The 21330-nt window shown below is 45.2% G+C and overlaps 1 protein-coding gene across 1 annotated transcript in view; it reads left to right on the top strand.

Moving 5' to 3' along the window:
- TMEM260 (transmembrane protein 260) overlaps positions 1-21330 on the top strand; it is a 69502-nt gene that overhangs the window by 27730 nt on the left and 20442 nt on the right. The window contains exons 4-5 of the mRNA XM_054971834.1: positions 17450-17627; positions 18492-18605. Of these exons, the coding sequence (XP_054827809.1) occupies positions 17450-17627; positions 18492-18605 (292 nt within the window). The remainder of the gene's footprint in view (positions 1-17449; positions 17628-18491; positions 18606-21330) is intronic.

Below are 21330 nucleotides of genomic sequence, written 5' to 3'. Positions count from 1 at the left end.
GTTGAGACTGACCCACGCACACACACAAACATACACACACAAAATCAAACACTATTTGATTTCCGTGGGCATCAGTTAGCTTAACATACTGAGTCGTGGTGTAGGATAGTTAACAGTTGCTTGGGCGGGGCTGGGAGGAGCACTGAAACTCTATAACAACAACAACTATGACTACGACTACGACTACTACAACATTTGATTTATATTATATTGTCCTTCAGGACAACTTAATGCCCACTCAGAGCGGTTGACAAAGTATGTTATTATTGTATTGTCGAAGGCTTTCACGGCCGGAGAACGATGGTTGTTGTGGGTTTTCCGGGCTGTATTGCCGTGGTCTTGGCATTGTAGAGACCCCCTAACCTCTGCAGGAGTATACCGTATACCCTGCAGCTGTGGACAAGTTTACATCGGGACCACAAAGCGTAGCATCCAGACAAGAATAAAAGAACATGAAAGACACTGCAGACTTGGACAACCTGAAAAATCAGCAGTGGCTGAACATAGCCTAACTCAAACAGGGCACAGTATCTTATTCCAGGACACCAAAATACTGGACAACACTTCCAACTACTTTGTCAGACTGCACAGGGAAGCCATTGAAATTCACAAGCATAAGCAAAACTTCAACAGGAAAGAAGAAACCTTAAGAATGAACCGAGCATGGTTGCCAGTTCTGAAAAACACCAGGCTAACAAAACATTCTATCCCTGACAATAGCCCTGCAGAGAAGATTAGCACATCAAGTACCAATCCATATGCAAAAGAACCTCCTCAGGATACAGTGAAGCCTCCCGCCATTAGCATTCCACACCCTGGGAAACTCTTACAGGATGACTCAGCTCAACCCCACCCCTCCTGAGTAGATACAAATGACCTACATCTCTTCTCTTTTCCACACTGTGACACTGAGAGATCTCTGTCTTTTGGTGCTACACCTCTGAAGATGCCAGCCACAGCTGCTGGCGAAACGTCAGGAACTACAATGCCAAGACCACGGCAATACAGCCCGGAAAACCCACAACAACTATGTTATTATTATCCCCACAACAAACACCCTGTGAGGTGGGTGGGGCTGAGAGAGCTCTGAGAGAGCTGTGACTGACCCAAGGTCACCCAGCTGCTTTAAGCAGAGGAGTGGGGAATCAAACCCAGTTCTCCAGATTAGAGTCCCACGCTCTTAACTCTTCACCACTACACCAAACTGGCTGTCTAGAAAAATTGAGGTGCATCCATCCATCCATCCATTCTCCGGGTAGCCTTCCTCTAGCCTAAGGGGCCTTCCACCAGCTTAAGTAGCCTAAGGGGCCTTCCACCAGTTTAAGTAGCTCCAGCAGAAGAGCTACAATTTGGAAGAAGCTTCGTTAAGAATGGAGGAAGCCTTTAGACTTGAGCCTAAAGGGAAGATGGGGTAAGCATTTTTAAATATCGTTGACAAGTTGGTCATGAAAGCAATCCTAAACAGGTCCACTCAGAACCCTCCTCAGGCCTATTTAATGGGCCTTGTTCCCATGAATGTATACTTAGGATTGCAATGAAAATGTGGTTTGGATGCTGCTATTGCTTGATGCTTGTAACTGGTTGACAGATAACATCCAAAGAGTGCTTATCAATGGTCCTTCATCCTCTTGGAGAAGAGGGAAAAATGGAGCATCTTGGAGGTCTGTCCGGGCCCTGTTTTGTTCAACATCTTTATATATGACTTGGATGAAGGAATAGAGGGGATGCTCATTAAATTCGCTGATGATACTAAATTGGGAGGGGTAGCAAATACAGAAGAAGACAAAAGCAAGATTCAGGGCCATGTTGGCAACCTGGAAAACTGGGCTAAAACTAACAAAATGAATGTCAACAGAAATAAATGTAAAATTCTCCATTCAGAAAGGAAAAATCAAATGCATAATTATGGGATGGGGGAGACTTGTCTTGGCAGTAGTATGTGCAGAAAGGATCTAGGGGTCCTAGTAGACCATACACTGAACATGAGTCAGCAGTGTGATATGGTAGCTAAAAAGGCAAATACAGTATAGTGTCCAGATCACATGAGGTCATGGTTTTGCTTTACTCTGCTCATGTTAGACCTCAGTTGGAGTACTATGTACAGTTTTGGGACCCACCATTTAAGAAGGATGTAGGCAAGCTGGAACGGGTCCAAAGGAGGGCAGTGAAGATGGTGAGGGGTCTGGAGACCAAGTCCTATGAGGAAAGGTTGAAGGAGCTCGGTATGTTTAGCCTGGAGAGGAGACGACCGAGAGGTGATATGATAACCATCTTCAAGTACTTGGAAGATGTCATATAGAGGACGGCACGGAGTTGTTTTCTGTCGTCCCAGAAGGTTGGACCAGAACCAAAGGCTTGAAATTAAATCAAAAGAGTTTTCAGCTAAACATCAGGAAGAATTTCCTGACAGAGCGGTCCCTCGGTGGAACAGGCTTCCTCGGGAGGTGGTGGGCTCTCCTTCATTGGAGGGTTTTAAGCAGAGGCTAGATGGCCACCTGACAGCAATGCTGATTCTGTGAACCTGTGCAGATCATGAGAGGGAGGGAAGGAAGGGAAGAGCCAGTTCTCAGCTCTGGTGTCCCTTTCTTATGTTCCCAGGGGAATGCTGTTTGCTGCTTTGGTACCAGGAAAGAATTTTCCTCCAGGCCAGATTGGCCCGAGATCCTGGTGGTTTTTGCTTTCCTCTGGCCATTGAGTGTGTGTGTGTGTGTGGGGGGGGTCCACTGGCATATTGGAGGGTGGCGGTGACTGTGAATTGCCTGCATTTTACAGGAGGTTGGACTAGATAACCCTTAGGGTACCCTCAAGCTCTAAGTCTCTAAATAAAAACACTTTGCTCAGTGGAATGATAAGCTACAGGTAGGATCCACCCTTCTATATATAGCATAATAATGTTGTGCACACATAAATGTGAGCAGCGAGTTGGATCTTGCCAGTCAGTTGCATGATTGGTGGAAATTTCCGCCAGAACAAGGAGTCTTCTCTTGATGTCGGAGAGCCTCTTGAGTTGGGAAGGGCTCCTTGCCCAAGAGGAAAAAACAGCTGCTAGTGGAACGGATCCTCAGAGGGTAAACGGTGCAGTCTTTCCGCGTTCTGTTGGGGAAGGGTAGGCTGAGCGCAGATTGTTTATTTGCTTGGAAGGAATTCAATTACAAATGAGTAGAACAACTGGAAGACGAGTGAAGGCCCGATCCAGGGAAGGCTGAGGGTACCATTGGTCAATTGGGGAACAAGGCTTGGTTGGTGCCTAGACTGCTATGCTTTCTTTTTAGGAGCCAGGCCAAAACACATCTTCTTACCTAGGATTTTAAACTAGGGGGGGTTTATCTTAGCAGCTTTTTAACGGTTTAATTTTTGTGCCTTTTATGTCCAGTGGCTTCTTTTTGTATTGTGACATTCTTGTAATTGGAAGCTGCCTTGAGAAAGACGAAGAGGCAATATGGAAATAATGGGTTTTTTTTTAAAGCTGTTGTTGTTGTTGTTGTTATTTATTGAATTTATAGCCCGCCCTCGCAAGCAGGCTCAGGGTGGGTTACAGCAATAAATATGAATATAAAAGATAAAAACACTAAAATCATATATCTACAGATATACATCCTATGATTAGGCTCAACAAACATATGGTGATAGTCAGGGCTTTCTTTCTGGGAAAAGAGGTGAAAATGGTCACGTGGCTGGTGGCCCCACCCCCTGATCTCCAGACTCCCCTCTGTCTGGAGATTAGGGGGTTGGGCCACCAGCCATGTGACCATTTTTAAGAGGTGCCGGAACTCCGTTCCACTGTGTTCCTGCTGAAAAAAAGCCCTGGTGATAGTGCAGGTACTTTTCCCTAAACAAATTTTATGTGAGCTGTTTTGAGGGTGGGTGTGGTGGTGGGGGGCTGGATTCTTCAAATCATTGGGTCAGGGATCCTTCAGTCTCTTGTTTGTTGTTGGATGATACCTTGGCTGTTGTAGGTCTCTAGAAGCCCAAGAGTCAAAGCATCCTTCTCTGGCTCCCTCTAGGAAGGAATTTTAAATCTTAAGGTGAAGAGCCAGAAGAAAGGTGGGGAAGGTGAACTTTTCTCCATATGTATGTATCCCCGTTCTTTGCCATCATTCTAAACTTCTCCACTATCAGGGCTTTTCTAGAATATTTTGGAGATAGTCTAGTGAACAGAGAGTGTGCGCTATAGAATCTGAGGGCCAAACCACAAGAGACGAATGACACGTTGTCTTTGCGAGTGAATATAATCATGGCTGTTCCTACCCGCCCGTGTCCATCTTCTCCGAGGCGAGCGCGTGTCTTGTAGCCCTAGTCCGTGCACTTGTGAGCTATACGTGTAATCACGGTGGCAAGTATCTGCAGGCAGCATCAGCGATTCGCCGCTGTAGAGCGGCCACTTTGGTCTGCTTCCATTTCTTGACCGGGAGAAGGGGGGGGGGAGAAAGAGGGGAAAGCGATGCTTGGCGGGAGGTCTGAAGTGAAATGCAAAGGCGGAGGGGGAAGAGGGTGTGCCTGGTGGAGCCTTCTCAAAATCATCAGTACAGCCCATCTCCTGACCGAGAGAAGGGCAAGGGGGAAGAAAGAGGGGAAAGGGATGCCTGGTAAAGTGGAGCTGCATGATGGGATAGCGTCCCGCGTCATGGAGGAACGCTGAAGAAACTTGTGCCAGCCTGAGCCAGAACGAGATGTGTGCAGCATGGCCGTGCTGTGTGAGTGGACAGGAGAGCAACAGGGAAAACCGTGTAAGTGCATTCATGTGTCATTCATCTTGTGTAGTTCCACCCTGAGCCAGCTTACCTGGTAAGCATCCTCAAGTTGTCCCTAGACCTGACAAAAGTAGCTGATCTTGCCTCTTCGGTCAGAGTGTCTGAGGTCGTGGAGACCCGGCAGTCCCACTGAATGGGTCAGTAGACCAAGGAGCAGTTGTTGGATTTTGGCTTTCATTTTGGGCAAAAAAATCAAGCTTCAAGTCCTCATGGCGGAGTGATGCCTTGTGAAATCTCTGAAGGCAGGATTATTGGTCATGGCTTCAATGTCTTGCATACCTCTTTATTTCCCCCACCCCAAATAAATAAAATTTTATAAAGCAGAAATATGTGGATGTCCTTAAAATGCCAAAATTGTATAAAAAGTCAATTTAGAAATAAAATCTAGTTAGCCCTTTTCTTTGTTCTTAACGTTTTTGGTAACCAAGATTATTATTAAACATACCAAGTTTTCTCGCATTGGCTTAAGTGAACCAGCTCCAAGCCATACATTTTCCAAAAATTTTACATCTCTTCAAAGCAGCTTAATAGGGGTGTGCAATTCGGGTATATGATACCTGAAAAAACCCCGAAACAACCTGTTTCGGGTTGATTCTGGTTTTCCCGAAACGTTTCAGAAAACCCGAAACGTTTCGGGTAATCCGAAACAGCGATTTCCGAAATGTTTCGGGTTGTTTCGGGTTTTTCAATGGGAAAATGCCTCCGTCTTCCCGGACGCCTGGGGGAGGCATTTTCCCACCGAATCAAGCCAAAATTGGTGGGTACCTTCCTCTAACGCCTCTCTAACAACCCCCCAAGTTTCAGACCGATTGGACTTTGGGGGGCCATGTTATGGCCCCCCCAAACCAGGTCCCCCTATCCTCGCCTAAAAAAAGGAAACATGAACGTATTTTTAGCTTGCTGCTGCTAATCTTCTTCATTATTTCCTATGGGGAAAAATGAAGAGGCAGGCTTGTCTTGCCAGGGGTGGCATAGTTCCCTATGCTGGGAACTTCTAAACTCTCTTTCCCTGGGCAATTCTGCACAGCCCAGGGGTGCCACAATGGTGGGCACACTTCTGAGTGCCAGCTGGTCCCTGTGAAAGAGCACCTGAACCACAGACACCCTCCCTCAAATTCCCCCACCACCTACAGAGATGGCTGGCCAGCCAGCCCCATTGTTCCCTATGATGGGAACCAACTGCACAACAAAGAATAAAACATGAACAACACAAAATAAAGTTTTTTAAAAAATATTTTCTCCCTTTCAGAGTACAAGTAGGCAAAGCATTATGACACATTACACCAGCAGTCCCCCACACAGAAAAATTAACACAACTCACTTAACATCAGAGAATCACAAAAACACAATTCCTGTCAAAAACACTTTATTTCTTGAACAGCTTTAGGTTACACAGTAGGAGGGCACAACAGGGCATGATAGCAGTGTACTACACAAAATAATACAACCCACTTCACCGTTTTTGACAGCAATTGTGTTTGGGTGATTCTCTGATGTGAAGTGAGTTGTGTTCTTTTTGTGTAGTACACTGCTTTCATGCCCTGTTGTGCCTTCCTACTGTGTAACCTAAAGCAGTTAAAGAAATAAAGTGCTTTTGACAGCAATTTTTGGGGTGATTCTTTAATGTGAAGTGAGTTGTGTTATTTTTGTGTAAGATACTGCTGCCGTGCCCTTTGGTGTGCCCCCCTGCTGTGTAACCTAAAGCTGTTCAAGAAATAAAGTGTTTTTGACAGGAATTGTGCTTTTGTGATTCTCTGATGTTAAGTGAGTTGTGTTATTTTTGTGAGGTGGAATGCTGGAATGCCTTTTGGTGTGCCCCCCCTGCTGTGTAACCTAAAGCTGTTCAAGAAATAAAGTGTTTTTGACAGGAATTGTGTTTTTGTGATTCTCTGATGTTAAGTGAGTTGTGTTAATTTCTCTGTGTGGGGGACTTCTGGTGTAATGTGTCATAATGCTTTGCCTACTTGTACTTTGAAAGGGAGAAAATGATTTTTTAAAAACTTTATTTTGTGTTGTTCGTGTTTTATTCTTTGTTGTGCAGTTGGTTACCATAATAGGGAACAATGGGGCTGGCTGGCCAGCCATCTCTGTAAGTGGTGGGGGAACTTGAGGAAGGGTGTCTGTGGTTCAGGTGCTCTTTCACAGGGACCAGCTGGCACTCAGAAGTGTGCCCACCATTGTGGCACCCCTGGGCTGTGCAGAATTGCCCAGGGAAAGAGAGTTTAGAAGTTCCCAGCATAGGGAACAAAGGGAGAGGGCTGGCCTTTGCCAGCCTGTTCCTAGGGTTATGGGGGGGAGGGCTGCTGGGGTGGATTTGGGTCTGTGAGGGGCTAATGTGGGGATTTGGGTCTGTGTGTGGCAGCTGGGGGGGAATTGGGTTTGTGTGGGGCTGTAGGGGGTGGACTTTGGGGGCTGAGAGCACCTACTTGGGGAGGCCATGAAATGCCCCCCCAAGTGGGAGCTGGCTGAGCCTTGGTGGGGGGTGGGAGTAGAGGTGGAAGAAGGGCCCCTGAGGGTTGGGGGGCATTTTGCATGCAAAATGCCACCCCTGGCAAGACATGCCTCCCCCAGCTGTAAGTAGTAGAGAAAAGAGCACCTACTTGGGGAGGCCATGAAATGCCCCCCGCCAAGTGGGAGCAGGCTGAGCCTTGGTGGGGGGTGGGAGGAAAGGTGGGAGAAGGGCCCCTGAGGGTTGGGGGGCATTTTGCATGCAAAATGCCACCCCTGGCAAAGGAAGCCTGCCTCTTCATTTTTTCCCCATAGGAAATAATGAAGAATATTAGCAGCAGCAAGCTAAAAATACGTTCACGTTTCCTTTCTTGGGCGAGGATAGGGGGACCTGGTTTGGGGGGCCATAACATGGCCCCCCAAAGTCCAATCGGTCTGAAACCTGGGGAGTTGCTAGAGAGGAGTTAAAGGAAGGTCCCCACCAATTTTGGCTTGATTTGGTGGGAAAATGCCTCTCCCAGGCGTCCGGGAAGACGGAGGCATTTTCCCATTGAAAAACCCGAAACAACCCGAAACAATACCCGAACTGCTAAACCCGAAACGGCTAGCCATTTCAGGTTTTGCTGTATCCGAAACGGATTCTCGTTTCGGGTAAACCTGAAACGAGAAACCCGAAACGGTGTGCCTTTGCACACCCCTACAGCTTAACATTCTCCTAGCCACCATTTTACCCAGTGTGGCATTGTGGGTAGAGTGTCATCCTAGGATCTAGGAGATCCAGGTTCAAATCCCCACTCTGCCATGGAAGTTCACTGGGTGACCATAGGCCAGTCATACGCTCTCAGCCTAACCTACCTCGCAGGGCTGCTGGGAGGATAAAATGGAGAATCCAATGTCCTGACATCTGGGTTCAAAAGCTCTAGGGGATGTGGGGTAGTGAAGGATCCAGAGGTTAACTGAGAAGGTGTTGAGTGGGCCATCGAAGCATCTGGACAGCATACTAAGCCCCCAAGAGGGGAATGCCCTTAGAAGGCACCCTAGTTCCCTTACAGGAGCACCGTGTGTTCAACGTAAATCAGCTTGGCTCCTAAGAGTGAGTTCCATGTGTGCTAGATGGCCTCTGCTATGGAGCACACTTCCTCTTCTGCTCAAACTTCTATTTGCCGATCGAAAACCACTGATCTTGTACAACAGGAGTTTTAGCAGAAGAGGGAGTGTGCACTATGGCAGAGATGAGCTAGTGCGCATGGAAGTTGTTCATAGGATTCAGCCCCTTTAGTTATAACACCATTCTTACAACTTAAAAGAATTCAGAGCAGTCTTTGAGATTCTGATGGGGGCACAGGACAAAAGAAATCCCCCTTCATGTAGTTAACTAGCATATCAGGGGAAAAGCCTTTCCCTTGATGAGCTAGTTTTCTGTGCATAGGAGTGAGGTGCCTTTGGCAGAGAGAGGTGGAAGAGGGAAATAACCCATCATGTGAGTCCCAGTGGCTGCCCCAGAGGCAGGTTTACTACCACAGGGCAGAATGTTTCTCCGTACAAAAAAAAGAAAAAAATCCCTGCACCTAAAGGACTAGCTACTCCACACTCGCTTTTCCTGACATGCTGATTTTCTATCTGAAGAGTGTTTTGAAGGGGATTTTTTGGGGGGATGGAGGTGAGTTCCATCATGTCTGCTCCTTGCCTGTACTCTGAGATGCCACAGCCCAAACTCCGATTTGTCGCCTCATTGAGAACTTGGCCTGAATACTTCTGGTTGCAAGAGGCTGAGGTGATTTCGTGCAACAATTCCAGAGTTTTTACAATTTATGGTCAACGAGTGCCAGGGAAATTGCAGCATGGTTTGCTGACTATTCAGAAATGGCGAGCCACGCTTGAAATTCCATGTTCCTTTCTGGCCCCCAGCAATTCAAGAATGACGACGATGCTGTTCAAAAGAATTAGAGGGTGGTTGGCCGTTGTGTTCCCTGGCAGCCTTTCAACCAGGCGGCTTGTGCAAAACACGTGATACAATTAAAGCCAGTTTAAAACCAAAGCCAACAACCATTAAAAGGTCTAAGAGGGCAAATCGCATGAGGATGAAGGAACTTGGCGGCCAAGCTTAAAGAAAAGAAGGTTATAGATAAGTTGACAGAGGTTTTATTTCTATGTAGTATATCTCTCTTAAGAGGCGCTACCTTGAGCCAATGGTAAAACCGAGGCATAAATATTTTAATAAACAAATGCCGAAATACAGAGGGGAAAATATGATGTGTCCTGCTCAAAGGGGACATAATAAAAAGCAATGAATCTGGATTATGGTCTGGGACCCCTATGTCTAACAGACCCCAATATGTTTTAAATCTTACATATTTGCATTTATATACCCTACTACGTTGTTTATTGAAATGTGCTTGAAATTGACTGTACTAAGAGCCAAAAAAGATGAGACGCCTGACGTGTGGCGGACACGTGTTGGTTTCTCAAAAGGTTTCATGGGAAGTGTAGTGAGAAAGAACCTCTGCCGGGGAGAAGAGGGACAGAAGAATCCCTCTTCTCCCTGGCAGCAATTCTTTCTCTAGGTGTCTTGTCTAGTCTGCTTGGCTCCTTCTTGCCGCCGCATGTTTTTCTTGCTCCCCTAAAAGCATTCCACAGCCAGAGGGAGCTGAGTGTGTGTGTGGGCGGCAGTCAGAGGGAGCTGGCAGCAGTGATAGGCTCCTTGTCCCTCCTGCCACTGCCAGCGCGCTCAACTCCCTCTGGCTGCTGAGTGCATTTAGGGGAGCAAGAGGAGCACACTAGTGGGGGCAAGAGGGACAAGGAGCCAATCACCGCTGCTAGCTTCCTCTGACCACTGCCGGCGCAATCGGCTCCCTCTCGCTGCCATCCACACACTAGGTTCGCTCTGGCTATGGAGTGCTTTTAGGGGAGCAAGGGGATCCAGCAGTGGCGAGAGGGAGCCGAGCGGACAAGATGGGACGCCTAGAGAAAAAACCTCTGCCAGGGAGAAGAGCGATTCTCTCCCTCTTCTCCCTGGCAGAGGTTCTTTCTCACTACACTTCCTGTGGAACCTTGTGGGAAACTGATGCGTGTCTTCCACACGTCAGGCGTCTCGTATTGTTTTGGCTCTAAGCCATACTGCATAATCTGTCAGAAGTCTCAATGAGAAAGGTAGACTATAAATAATGTCTTATAAATAATATCTTATAAATAATAATAATAAAATAAAATAAATGTACCAATTGTGGTCCTCGAGCAATTGCATCCTAAACGTGCCCTCTCGCTAGTTGGATCACTCAAGCAAGGGCATTTTCAGTGATAGGACCAATACGTTGGAATAGATTTCACTGTCATTTCTATTACGGGGGCCTGTAATGATGTCCTATTTCAGCGCTCCAACTTTAGTGTCTGTACTGAAATGGTAGATGGCTATAGGGTTTTGCCTGTGTTTGGGGGGCAGTTCGGATTGTTTATGTGCGTGGTTGCATTTGGATGTTGATTTCATTTTTTTCCCACCTTTTGTAAGCCACCTCGAGTCCTTGGAGAAAGGCGAGCTATAAATATTTCAATAAATAAAATACAGCATAGGGAGGAATATTTGGGCTATGCATTTATATTTATTTATTTATCATATTTATGCCCCGCCCTCCCCACGAACGGGCTCAGGGCGGCTAACAACAAGGAAGCATAACACATTAAAATCACCCACAGCTATCTAAAAACAATATTTAAAACTCAATATAGCACAATGTAGAAAACTAGAATACAGAATACTAACAATATATATATCATTCACAATAATTTCAAGCCGTGCAACTCTACATTAATTCAAAGGGCCAATAATTTACTGCCCACAATCCAATGGCTCAGTCCGCAGTCAGTTGACTTAACTTATACAACTTCACCCATCCGCCTCTTACTGTGATTAATCCAGTTCTAGATCCTTAGTTGAGGAAATGTGGATGCGGCCGACTTCCGAATAATAAAATAATTTTTCATCCGTGGAGTAAGTAATATCGGAGGAGCACCTCTCTCTTTAGGGTTGTTCTCCAGGGCAATATCAAACACTGTTAGCTCTCCATGTGCTATGTGGGGATAAACACGCTGACCTCCCTTACAAGATTTATTTATTTACAATGTATTTATAATCCACTCTGTCCATTAAAAACCACCTGAGGTGGCTCACAGCCATCTTTGAACACACACTTGCATATCTTTTAAATGTTCCAATAAAACAGAGAAAAACCAGTATAAAAGGTGAATTAGCATCGGTGGGGAGCATAGCGTCTTATTAAAACAGCAGCGGGTAATAAAACAGCATCTTCAATCATGAAAGCATAGTGGAGAATTTTTTTAAAAGGAGAACAACAGGCTGAGGATTAAATAATAAAATTAGCAGCAGAGTAAATAGAGGTAGAATTAAAACCAAAGCGTACGCACAGGATTACAAACATAATGAATAGGGACGCTGGGTCCAGAGATAGATACCTGTTGGCCCGTTCCTGGAAGAAGCCATGCTTTGCCCACAGGTTTCCCCATTTAAGCCCTAGTAACACCAGCATTTTGGATACTGGGGCCAAAAAATATGTTTTACTTAGACACCCCCTGCTAATCAGTGTGGGTAGGAATGGACTCTATGAACTTGTTGTCTGACTCATATGTTGAGAGACAGCATTGTATATTGGTTAGAGTGTCAGACTAGGATCTTCAGAGGCCCAAGTTCGAATTCTCACTCCACCATGGAAGTTTGCTGGGTGACCTTGCACCAGTCATTTCCCCTCAGCCTAACCTACCTCACAGGGTTGTTTTGTGAGAATAAAATGGAGGGGGAGAGGATTGTAAGCCCGTTTCAGTCTAGTGGGGTATAAATGAAGTAAATAAATACATGTTCACTGGCTGGATGCAGCCACAAATGTTTACAAGTTGTAGGCGAGAAAGAGAGCCCCCCCACCCCCGGAACTATTAACCTTTGTCTTTTTGATGTTCTGGCTATATCTGAGTCTATAGCTCCGTGTCTGTGATGTGGTTACTGCTAGAGGGCACGAACTTTGTTATTAAACATTGTTATTAAACACTAGAGGTGGGCACAAAATGAAAAACGAACCAAAGTTTGTCACAAATTGGGCCATTTTTTGTTTCACGAACCGGTGGTCGGAGGGCATTTTTGACTAACAGCAGCCATTTTGGGGCTGGTTCATTTATTCGTTTTTTGGTTTGCCACTGCAGTCAGCCTGGTGCCGATCAATCAGTTTCCTAGGCAATGGGAGGATGGGCTTTCTGCAGACCTCTTGCTGCCCTGGAAGTAACGTATTTACGAACCAAACACTATGAACCACGAACTTCAACGAACCACCGTTTTCCTGGTTCATGCCCATCTCTAGTGGGCACTATGCTGGCCAAACATGAGAGGTGCAAAAGGGCCCAGACAAGCTGATTCCATGCCTTTCAGTTTGACTTCCGGGACAGTGAGGAGTCCCCAGTGGAAAAGTGGTCGATGTCATGTTAATTAGTTTCGCCTTGTTTCAGAAAGGTTTCCTCTGTGTGTTTCGGCTTGATGCTTGTTTTCAAAATTTCGGCTACCATATCCTATTGGAACTGTTCATCAAATGTCTGAACCACAGATCATACTGTATTATTCTCAGTGAATGTCCCAGCTGTTGGTCATATTGCATTCACTCGTGCTGTGCAATCCACCTTTGTCCTCAGTGAGAAAGGTTGGCAATCAATCAATCAATCAATCAATCAATCAATCAATCAATCAATCAATCAATCAATCAATCAATCAATCAATGCAACATCACTCAGAGAGGGGCTTTGGGTCAGTGGTGGAGCACCTGCTTTGGATGTAGGAGGTCTCCATTTCAGTCCTTGGAGACTCCAGCCGAAGCATCTCAGTGCCAGTTATTGGCTAAAATCTTTCTCTTGCTGAGACTCCGGAAAACCACAGCAGGTAAGAACAAAATAATGCTGAACTGGAGTGGAGCTGGGTGTGGCTTGCTATAAGTCAGGTTATTTGCATTGTACCTTTTTGTTATTTTAGTTGTGAAAACTTTATCTGATCGTTGTGGTTTAGTACGGATAACTGCTATGGTTGCATGTTATCTCTGGTCCAGCCCTCCCAAATCAATAAGCAGCGGCTGGGGAGAGGTGTCCCTTCTGTGTCTCAAGCTCTTAACACCTGGAATATTTCCTGGCAGTATGAGAGTAGAACGCAATTGTGTGTGTTGGGGTTCAAGTGGGAAGGCAAGGGTTTGTTTTCTCCCTCCCCTCCAATTTTTCTACAAGGATAGGAAGTGGTGGAGTCCCTCTCTTACCCTGTCCTTCTCCCAGTTGGGCTCCAACGATGTCTGAATGTGACACAGCTATCCTAGAAAATCTGATTGATTAATACAGTCCTGAATCATAATGGCAAATAAATCAGCAGAAATACAGGTCATAAGTTATTTTTATTAGCCCACCTTCTCACATAAAGGCCTGGGTTAGCTCTTTGACCTGAAGTGAAAAGTGAAACAAATTGGTTGATTTTCACACTTACAAAAGCTTTTGCGTCTGGTCACCTGGAAGACATTTTTACTCATCATAGGAGGCCAGATCTTTTTTGCAGATCTGAATTAGGCTAGAAAGGGTAACTGTAATCTGCAGGCAAGTATTCTTCCCAGTTTCTGTGTTTTATGTTTTCTTTTTTTGCATGAGGGGACATTTAAGTAAATTCTCTCTTCCCTAACTAACCTTATCTTGATTTCCCATCCCAGATACACCAATAGGCCGGCATGTGAACACGGCACCAAAACCTGTTGAGTTTTTCCAACAGAAATGTTTAAAGCTATCTAACGCAAATCCATCATTCATTCCCAGCATTCTGTATCCAGACATGGCCATCTTGGGGATCAATTGTGTATAAAGAAGGGGGAATTTTTTTTTTTGCACATTGGTGTTGCTAGAGGGAACTTGAACAATTGGTGAGGAAGACTAAGTGATTGCAATCATATGCACTGTTTCTCTAGCATAAACCCATTAAAACTAGAGTAACTTGGTTTAGGATTGCTCTGAAAGATTACTATTTGTGAGCTGCAAAGTCTTGGATTCAAATTTGACTTTGCAATAAAAAAACTCAGTTGCTGGGACCTAGGCTAGCCACAGTGCCTCTACTTCCCACTTGCAATTTTTGGGAAATAGTACTGTGCCTACGTTACAAGGCTGTTGTAAGGAGGCTAGGGGAAGGAAGCATTTGATGGCCAAGCATTTGGTAACATTATGCATAGTGAAAGAGCAGTCAAGGCCCATACCGAAAACCAAATGTTACCTGAACCCTTCTAGGTTTAATCCTTCTTGTTTTTTCCCTTTATGTAGAGTTTTTTTTTTACAATCCTTACTGAAGATACAGAATTAGATTTGGAATAAGCACCTTTGTCCTTAATATCAAGAGGGGTTTACTAAACCGGTTCATACTTGGCATATTTCTACAGACGTTTATTCTTGACGTATCTCACCTGCAAATATTAATAATTCCGCCATCTGTTTTCCTGCTTGGTTTGATCAGACTCATAAAATCGCTTTTTGATTTCCATGTGCCTTTGCAGCTGTTGTTCCTGGGTGTGATCCTTCAGAAATTCCCTGATTGACTCCAAAAGGGTAATCTTTTTCAAACCAAAATTGCCATTGATGGGGATTTTCCAAAGGTGTAACGTTTTGCCTTCCTCATTCTGAGTCTTTAGTAACCAAGGAATCACTAAGAGTCTCTGTACATGAGACATCTTACAGGAGGACGTTCAAGTGTAGGGAGACACAGTGTTAGCAGGGAAACGTAGTTTAAAAAGAGAGCCAGAGATTGCGCCTCAGAGGGTTTGTTAATTTCATCTTTGCGTCCCCAAAGGGGAGGTGAAATTGATAGAGCCTTCTGGGAGGCTAAGATGAAATTAACAAATCTTCTGAGGAGTGATCTCTGCAGGCTCTGTCTTTTTAAACTACGCTTCCTGGCTAACATTACTTCTCCCTATACTTGAATGTCCTCGTGGAAGAGATCTCATGTAGAGAGACTCTTTCTTTGATAGCCTTCAGTGCCTTCTCTAATTATTAATTCATAATATGTACTCCAGAGCTGGTTTAAGAGATTCCTGTACTATCTGAAATTGTACCATTCTGTCTATCTGATGTTTCCATACTCTGCTCTGCTGCTTCTTGTGGTGTTCTGAAGGATATGTCTTAGCAACAAAATGAAACTGATTTAATTAACATTTTTCTCTTTCCCCCTCTGACTATAAGTCCCCAGTTCCTTCACCAAACTACAATTCCCAGGGTTCTTTAGTGGGAGGCCATGATACTTAAATTGATCTGATATAAATCTATAGTGCAAAGCCTGAGTTTATTTCTTTTTTTTTCTCAGATAGAAAGTTTATTTGAAAAGAAAAAGACAGTGACAATGCATTAAAAAATAGAACATATAACCACACATTTGACGTACAGAATATGACTCTTCTCCATCTCCTTACTTAAACTCAAGATTTTACACTCAGCATTTTATATTCAACGTTATACTCAACATTTGATATTCACCATTTTAAAATATTAGTTTTCTAACAGGTCTAAACTATTATTAGTTTTTTCTTAATTACCAGCTACATAATCAAAAAGGTCTTTCCCATTTTTTTCTGAAATTCGAAGATTGGTCTGTTAGGCATATAAGAAGTTAATTTAGCCATAGACGCATATTCATACAATTTGTCTGGACAAGAATTTGCGTTCCGTTTTGTTGCAGCCTGCATTTAATTCTTTGAAATAGTTTCTAATCTGTACACTCTCAAACCTCCCTGAGCTGACTGTCCCAAGGGAGAAAAGGGCCTTCCCGAGGAAATGTGGACCGAGAGAAGGAGGCTAAAGAACAGGCTTCTCCATAGAAATCAATGGGACATGCAACCTAACTCAGAAACAAAGGGCCAAGCTACAAGTGATGAATGACGCAGGTTTGGACACTTGTCTGCTTCCCTCAAGTTTTGATGGGAAATGTAGGCATCCTGGTCTTGCAGCTTGGCTCTCCAACTGCTGTCCAATGGACTTTTCAACTGTCACTTGTCCAACATTCCACCAAGCTGCCTACATTTCCCGCCAAAACTTGAGGGAAGCTGTCCAACCTATGTCATTCGTCACTTGTAGTTTGGCCCCAAGAAACAACTCCCACTGAGAGCCAAGCTACAAGTGACGCCTTACCCAGGTTGGACACTTGTCAGCTTCCCTCAAGTTTTGATGGGAAATGTAGGCATCCTGGTTTTACAGCTTGGCTCTCCATTACAGCTGCAAGACCATGATGCCTACATTTCCCATCAAAACTTGAGGGAAGCTGACAAGTGTCCAACCTGTGCCAGGCGTCACTTGTAGCTTGACTCTAAGTTTTGTAAGTGAGCATAGAATGGCAATATTAAAAGGGCGCCACTTTAGCTGGTTCGTGACCAAAGTACACACCATTGTTTAGAAAACACGGACCAGAAAGGTAGCTAAAGAGCATCGAATTCAGGCACAACAAAACATAGGAGCACGTCACTTTGATTTGGTGATCCTCTTTTTCTAAAATGTAAACGTCTCAGAGGAATATGCGTAAAAAGGACAGGGGACTCGATTACCAAAGGAAAGTCTTTTCCTTATTAAATGTTTTGTAATTAGTAAAACGTAAGATTGATTAATCACATTATTTAAATATTTAAATAAATATTTACATCTGGTCTGAATTCCACAGTGGGTGGATAGTTGGGGTTGACAGGCTGCTTGATTTATATCTTGTGGTACTTTGGAGAGACTTGCTTTAGGAATCACTGTTCTGTAGAATGTATTCTTTTTTCCCCACCCATTTTTCACACAGCCGCAAGATCTGGGATCCTGGAAAGCCAGTCCTAATGTGAAAACTAGCCCAGATTATTTATTGATATATGTGTGTTTGAGTGTGAGAGTGCCTCTGTGCATGTACAGACCACAGACTTTCTGAGCCCTGACTACGTGTGTTCTTGAAGCGTTTCAGAGCGGATCCCTTGCTTTGAAAAGCAGGCTGATGAAGTTCAGATTATTTCTGCGTTGGTTGTTTGCCTTTGGCCTTGCGAAGAGTTGTGTTGTGAATTGTATAGCCGCATCTTGTAATGGCGGGGGTATGCAGGCAAGGAGATGCGTTTTTCTGGTAGTACAGTTTTGCATTTCAGGGCTGGTGGGAATGGTAATGGGGAAGGGCCATGAATTTTTTTGTTTTTGTTTTGGCGAAGAAGATATATTCTTGTTATCTGTGTTTGCAGGCTTTCTGGCACGCACGCTGCGGGAATCTTTGCTGTGGGGATGTTTTCGTTTTCTCGGCTAACGTGGCAGTGGTCCATCACGGCAGAGGTTTTCAGCTTAAACAATCTGTTTGTGGGACTGCTGATGGTGCTCTCTGTGCGCTTCGAGGAGGCAGCTTCCCCTCAGGAGAGATCAAAGGTAACTTGCATAGGATTGAGGGATATGGAATTGAAAGACATCACTATATGGTCCCTGGCCCCAGGGAGGCTTGACTGGCCTCGACCAGGGTCAGGGCGTTTTCGGTCCTGGCCCTGACCTGGTGGAACTCTCTGTCAGAAGACACTCGGGCCTGCCAAGACCCTTTCGGCAGGCCTGCGAGACAGAGATGTTCTGCCAGGCATTTGGTTGAGGCCAACATTAAATCAATCAAATGAGTCTCCCTGCTGGCCTCCCACCTGTGTGTGGGGGGGTGCTATATGGTCATCTGCCCCCCACATATGAGCAGCCGCAGGATATTAACCCACACCTTCACCCTTGAGCAGGTGAATTGTTGAAGTGCTGTGTAGTAAGATTTGTGATTTTATTGTATGCCTGTGTTTTTATTTTGTTGTAATCCGCCCTGAGCCCACTTGGCTTTTGTCCACTTAAATTGAGATGCCCTGTTCCCCTACGTCCGGGATGAAACTGGACATCGTAGCAGCAGAGCCAATGCAAAAGCAACACCAAATAAAATGCATGTGTCTGATTGTTAAAAGCAAAACTGGTGCGCGAGCAATGGGTATGTGTACATGTGCATGTGCAGAATCAGCTGGGGCAGATTTCAGGAGACGCATCCGTCTTACGGAACGGTGGGCTTCCTCCCGATGGCTAAAGCTATTTTCATGAGATTCTAGCATGGCAGGGAGATGGAAGACCTTGGCCCAGTCCACATCTTCCCAGACTGTAATAATGCAAGCTGTGGCCTACCTCACAGGGTGGTTGTGACAGCAAGACTATGTTTCTAAAAGAGCCGTGCCAATTGAAAGAACCACTATTAAATGTACCCCTCCCCCCCTTTTGCAGGTCTGTAAAGCTGGAGCCTTTTGCTGTGGTCTGAGCTTGTGCAACCAGCACACCATTGTCGTCTATGTGCTTTGCATTGTACTGTGGGTTTTCTCTCGCTTGTTCAGGGAAGGGGTGAGTATATCTGTAGGTGGAAAAGTTATGGAATCAGGGACCCCTAGGGTAATCTTATCCAACCCCCTGCATAATGTAGGAAATTCACAACTACCTCCCCCACACACCCCCAGTGTCCCTTGCTCCATGCCCAGAAGATGGCTAAACACCGTCAGGATCCCTAGCCAAACTGGCCTGGGGAAAATTGCTGCCTGACCACCAGTGGATGAAAGAATCCAGAGATGGGCATGGTCAGCTTCACCCCTGCACAGCACAATGGCAGCTCTGCAGGTGGAAGAGGTGGGATTTCATTACCCAAAGTGGGTGGGGGCAGCGTAGTATAGTGGTTAGAATGTTGGACTAGGATCTGGGAGACACAGGTTCGAATCCCTGATCTGCCTTGTACTTACCATACAGGGTGGTTCTGAGGATAAAATGAAGGATGTAAGCTGCTTTGGGTCCCCATTGGGAGAAAAGCGGGGTATAAATGTAATAAATAAGTACATTCTAGCAGGCTCTGGGAGATGTGACCCTTGGCTCAGGCAGTTTGGAAGGACAAGAAGTCCAGGCTGAACCTTGAAAATGATTGTTATAATCTTCTTGTCCAATGTATGTGGCAGGTTTGGATGGAGACCATTTTCTAAACCTAATCGCGCTCCAGCAGGGAACCTGAACCACTCTGTCTGCTCTCATTTAGGGCTTAAGTTTTGGTTTGGTTCTGCACCATCCATGTGCCGGGTAGCAGTCTGGGAAAGGGCCTTTCTGGTTATCTTGTGGTACTTGTGGTACCAGTTTGGTGTAGTGGTTAAGAGCGCAGGACTCTAATCTGGAAAACTGGGTTGGATTCCCCACTCCTCCACTTGAAGCCAGCTGGGTGACCTTGGGTCAGTCACAGCTCTCTCAGAGCTCTCTCAGCCCCACCCACCTCACAAGGTGTTTTGTTATGGGGATAATAATAACATACTTTGTAAACCGCTCTGAGTGGGTGTTAAATCATTCTGAAGGGCGGTATATAAATCGAATGTCGTCGTCGTCATCATCATCATCATACCAGAACTCTGGAACACCCTCTGTAGGGAGTTTTTTCTGTCTCCTTCTAACGGGTGAAGACTTTTCTGTTTTGTTTGGCGGTCCCTCGCTAGCTTTCAGTAGCCCACCTTCATGTTTATGTTTCTGCGTCTATATGTTTATCTGTTTATTTTGACATACATCTGTTTGCATTTTAATGCTTGATTTTATGTTATGATTCTTCGGTACCTTAGGGAACCCTAAATTGGGTAGAATGGTGACATGGTGGTAGAAAGTACCATCAAGTCACCGCTGACTTATGGTGACACCTAATGGGGGTTTTCAAGGCCAGAGACTAGCAGAGGTGGTTTGCCATTGTCTGCCTCTGTAACCCTGGTCTTCATTGGAGGCCTCCCATCCAATTACTAACCAAGGCCGACCCTGCTTAGCTTCTGAGATCTGACGAGATTGGGTTCACCTGGGCTGTCCAGGTCAGAATGGTGACATACAAATGTTTTAAAGAAAGAAAGAAAATACAGTGCATGTGTTCAGCTTGTGTGTCATCTCTGTGGCATCCTTTGTCTGCTACTCGTGGCCTCAGAACTGCTGAAGTCTTAAATCTGGCTCCTCCCGTTCTGTCACTCGGCTCTGAGGTAACACAGCCTTGTTACATTCTCACAGTTCACTGGGTCTCCAGTTTGGGGTGTCCTGTGTCTAGAATAGACCACTGGGTTGTGTGACAGTGCAACTTCCGATTATCTATGGGTGAACATTTTACGGGAAAGGAGGCCTGGTGTTAGTAGGTTTGGTGCTACCACTCCCGAGTGGGAGCTTGAAAGGGTTGCCTGGTTGTACCTCCACAATAGGCTGGTCCTTCCAGATAGCCCTACCTCCATCCACGCAATCTAACAACCATTGGGCAATCTCAGCTCACATAATTGGGACGTCCATCCATTGCTTGCCTGTGGCATGAACTCTGCCCCCAGTTCCATCCTGGCATCTCTATTCTAGGGTCAGACAACATCTGGCATACCTTCAGGAATTCATTCTCCACCATAACAAAGGGCCAAACTACAAATGACACCTGACACAGGTTGGACACTTGTCAGCTTCCCTCAAGTTTTGATGGGAAATGTAGGCAGCTTGGCGGAATGTTGGAGAAGTGACAGTTGAAAAGTCCCTTGGACAGCAGTCAGAGAGCCAAGCTGCAAGACTAGGATGCCTACATTTCCCATCAAAACTTGAGGGAAGCTGACAAGTGTCCAACCTGTGTCATTTGTCACTTGTAGCTTGGCCCAAAGTCTGTCCTGCTCACACAGCAGCCTGCTATCTCTGTAAGGGCGAGAGGGTCGGGCTTTACGTAAAAGAATAAACGGACACCAATTTGACATCAAACATGGCAACGTTCAGAAGCCGGTTAAAGAACATTTCGGTCTACTAGGATGCGAACCTGAAGTTTGCTATTACCTGTCAGAAGAACGTGCAGAGCTGACTGAAGCGGGAAATTGGTGAAATTAGAATTTATCACAGTCTCCAGTGAGGGTCCAGTTGTGGTTGTATGTTCCTCTCACAGTACAGGTGTTAAATTCGTTTAGCAAGCTGCCTATTAAGGAAAGACAGGATACAAATACTTGAGAATTTTAAGGAAATAAATATGTCTTGCAAGATTAACTATTATGGCTCCTAGTCACCTAGCTCATATTGTGTGTGTCTGATCTTTGTATAGGCATGTTACAGA

This window comes from Eublepharis macularius, chromosome 2, assembly GCF_028583425.1.
Source record: "Eublepharis macularius isolate TG4126 chromosome 2, MPM_Emac_v1.0, whole genome shotgun sequence".
Taxonomy (NCBI): Eukaryota; Metazoa; Chordata; class Lepidosauria; order Squamata; family Eublepharidae; genus Eublepharis; species Eublepharis macularius.
The sequence above is the reverse complement of the archived record's forward strand: the minus strand, read 5'-3'. Positions and strand labels throughout refer to the sequence as shown.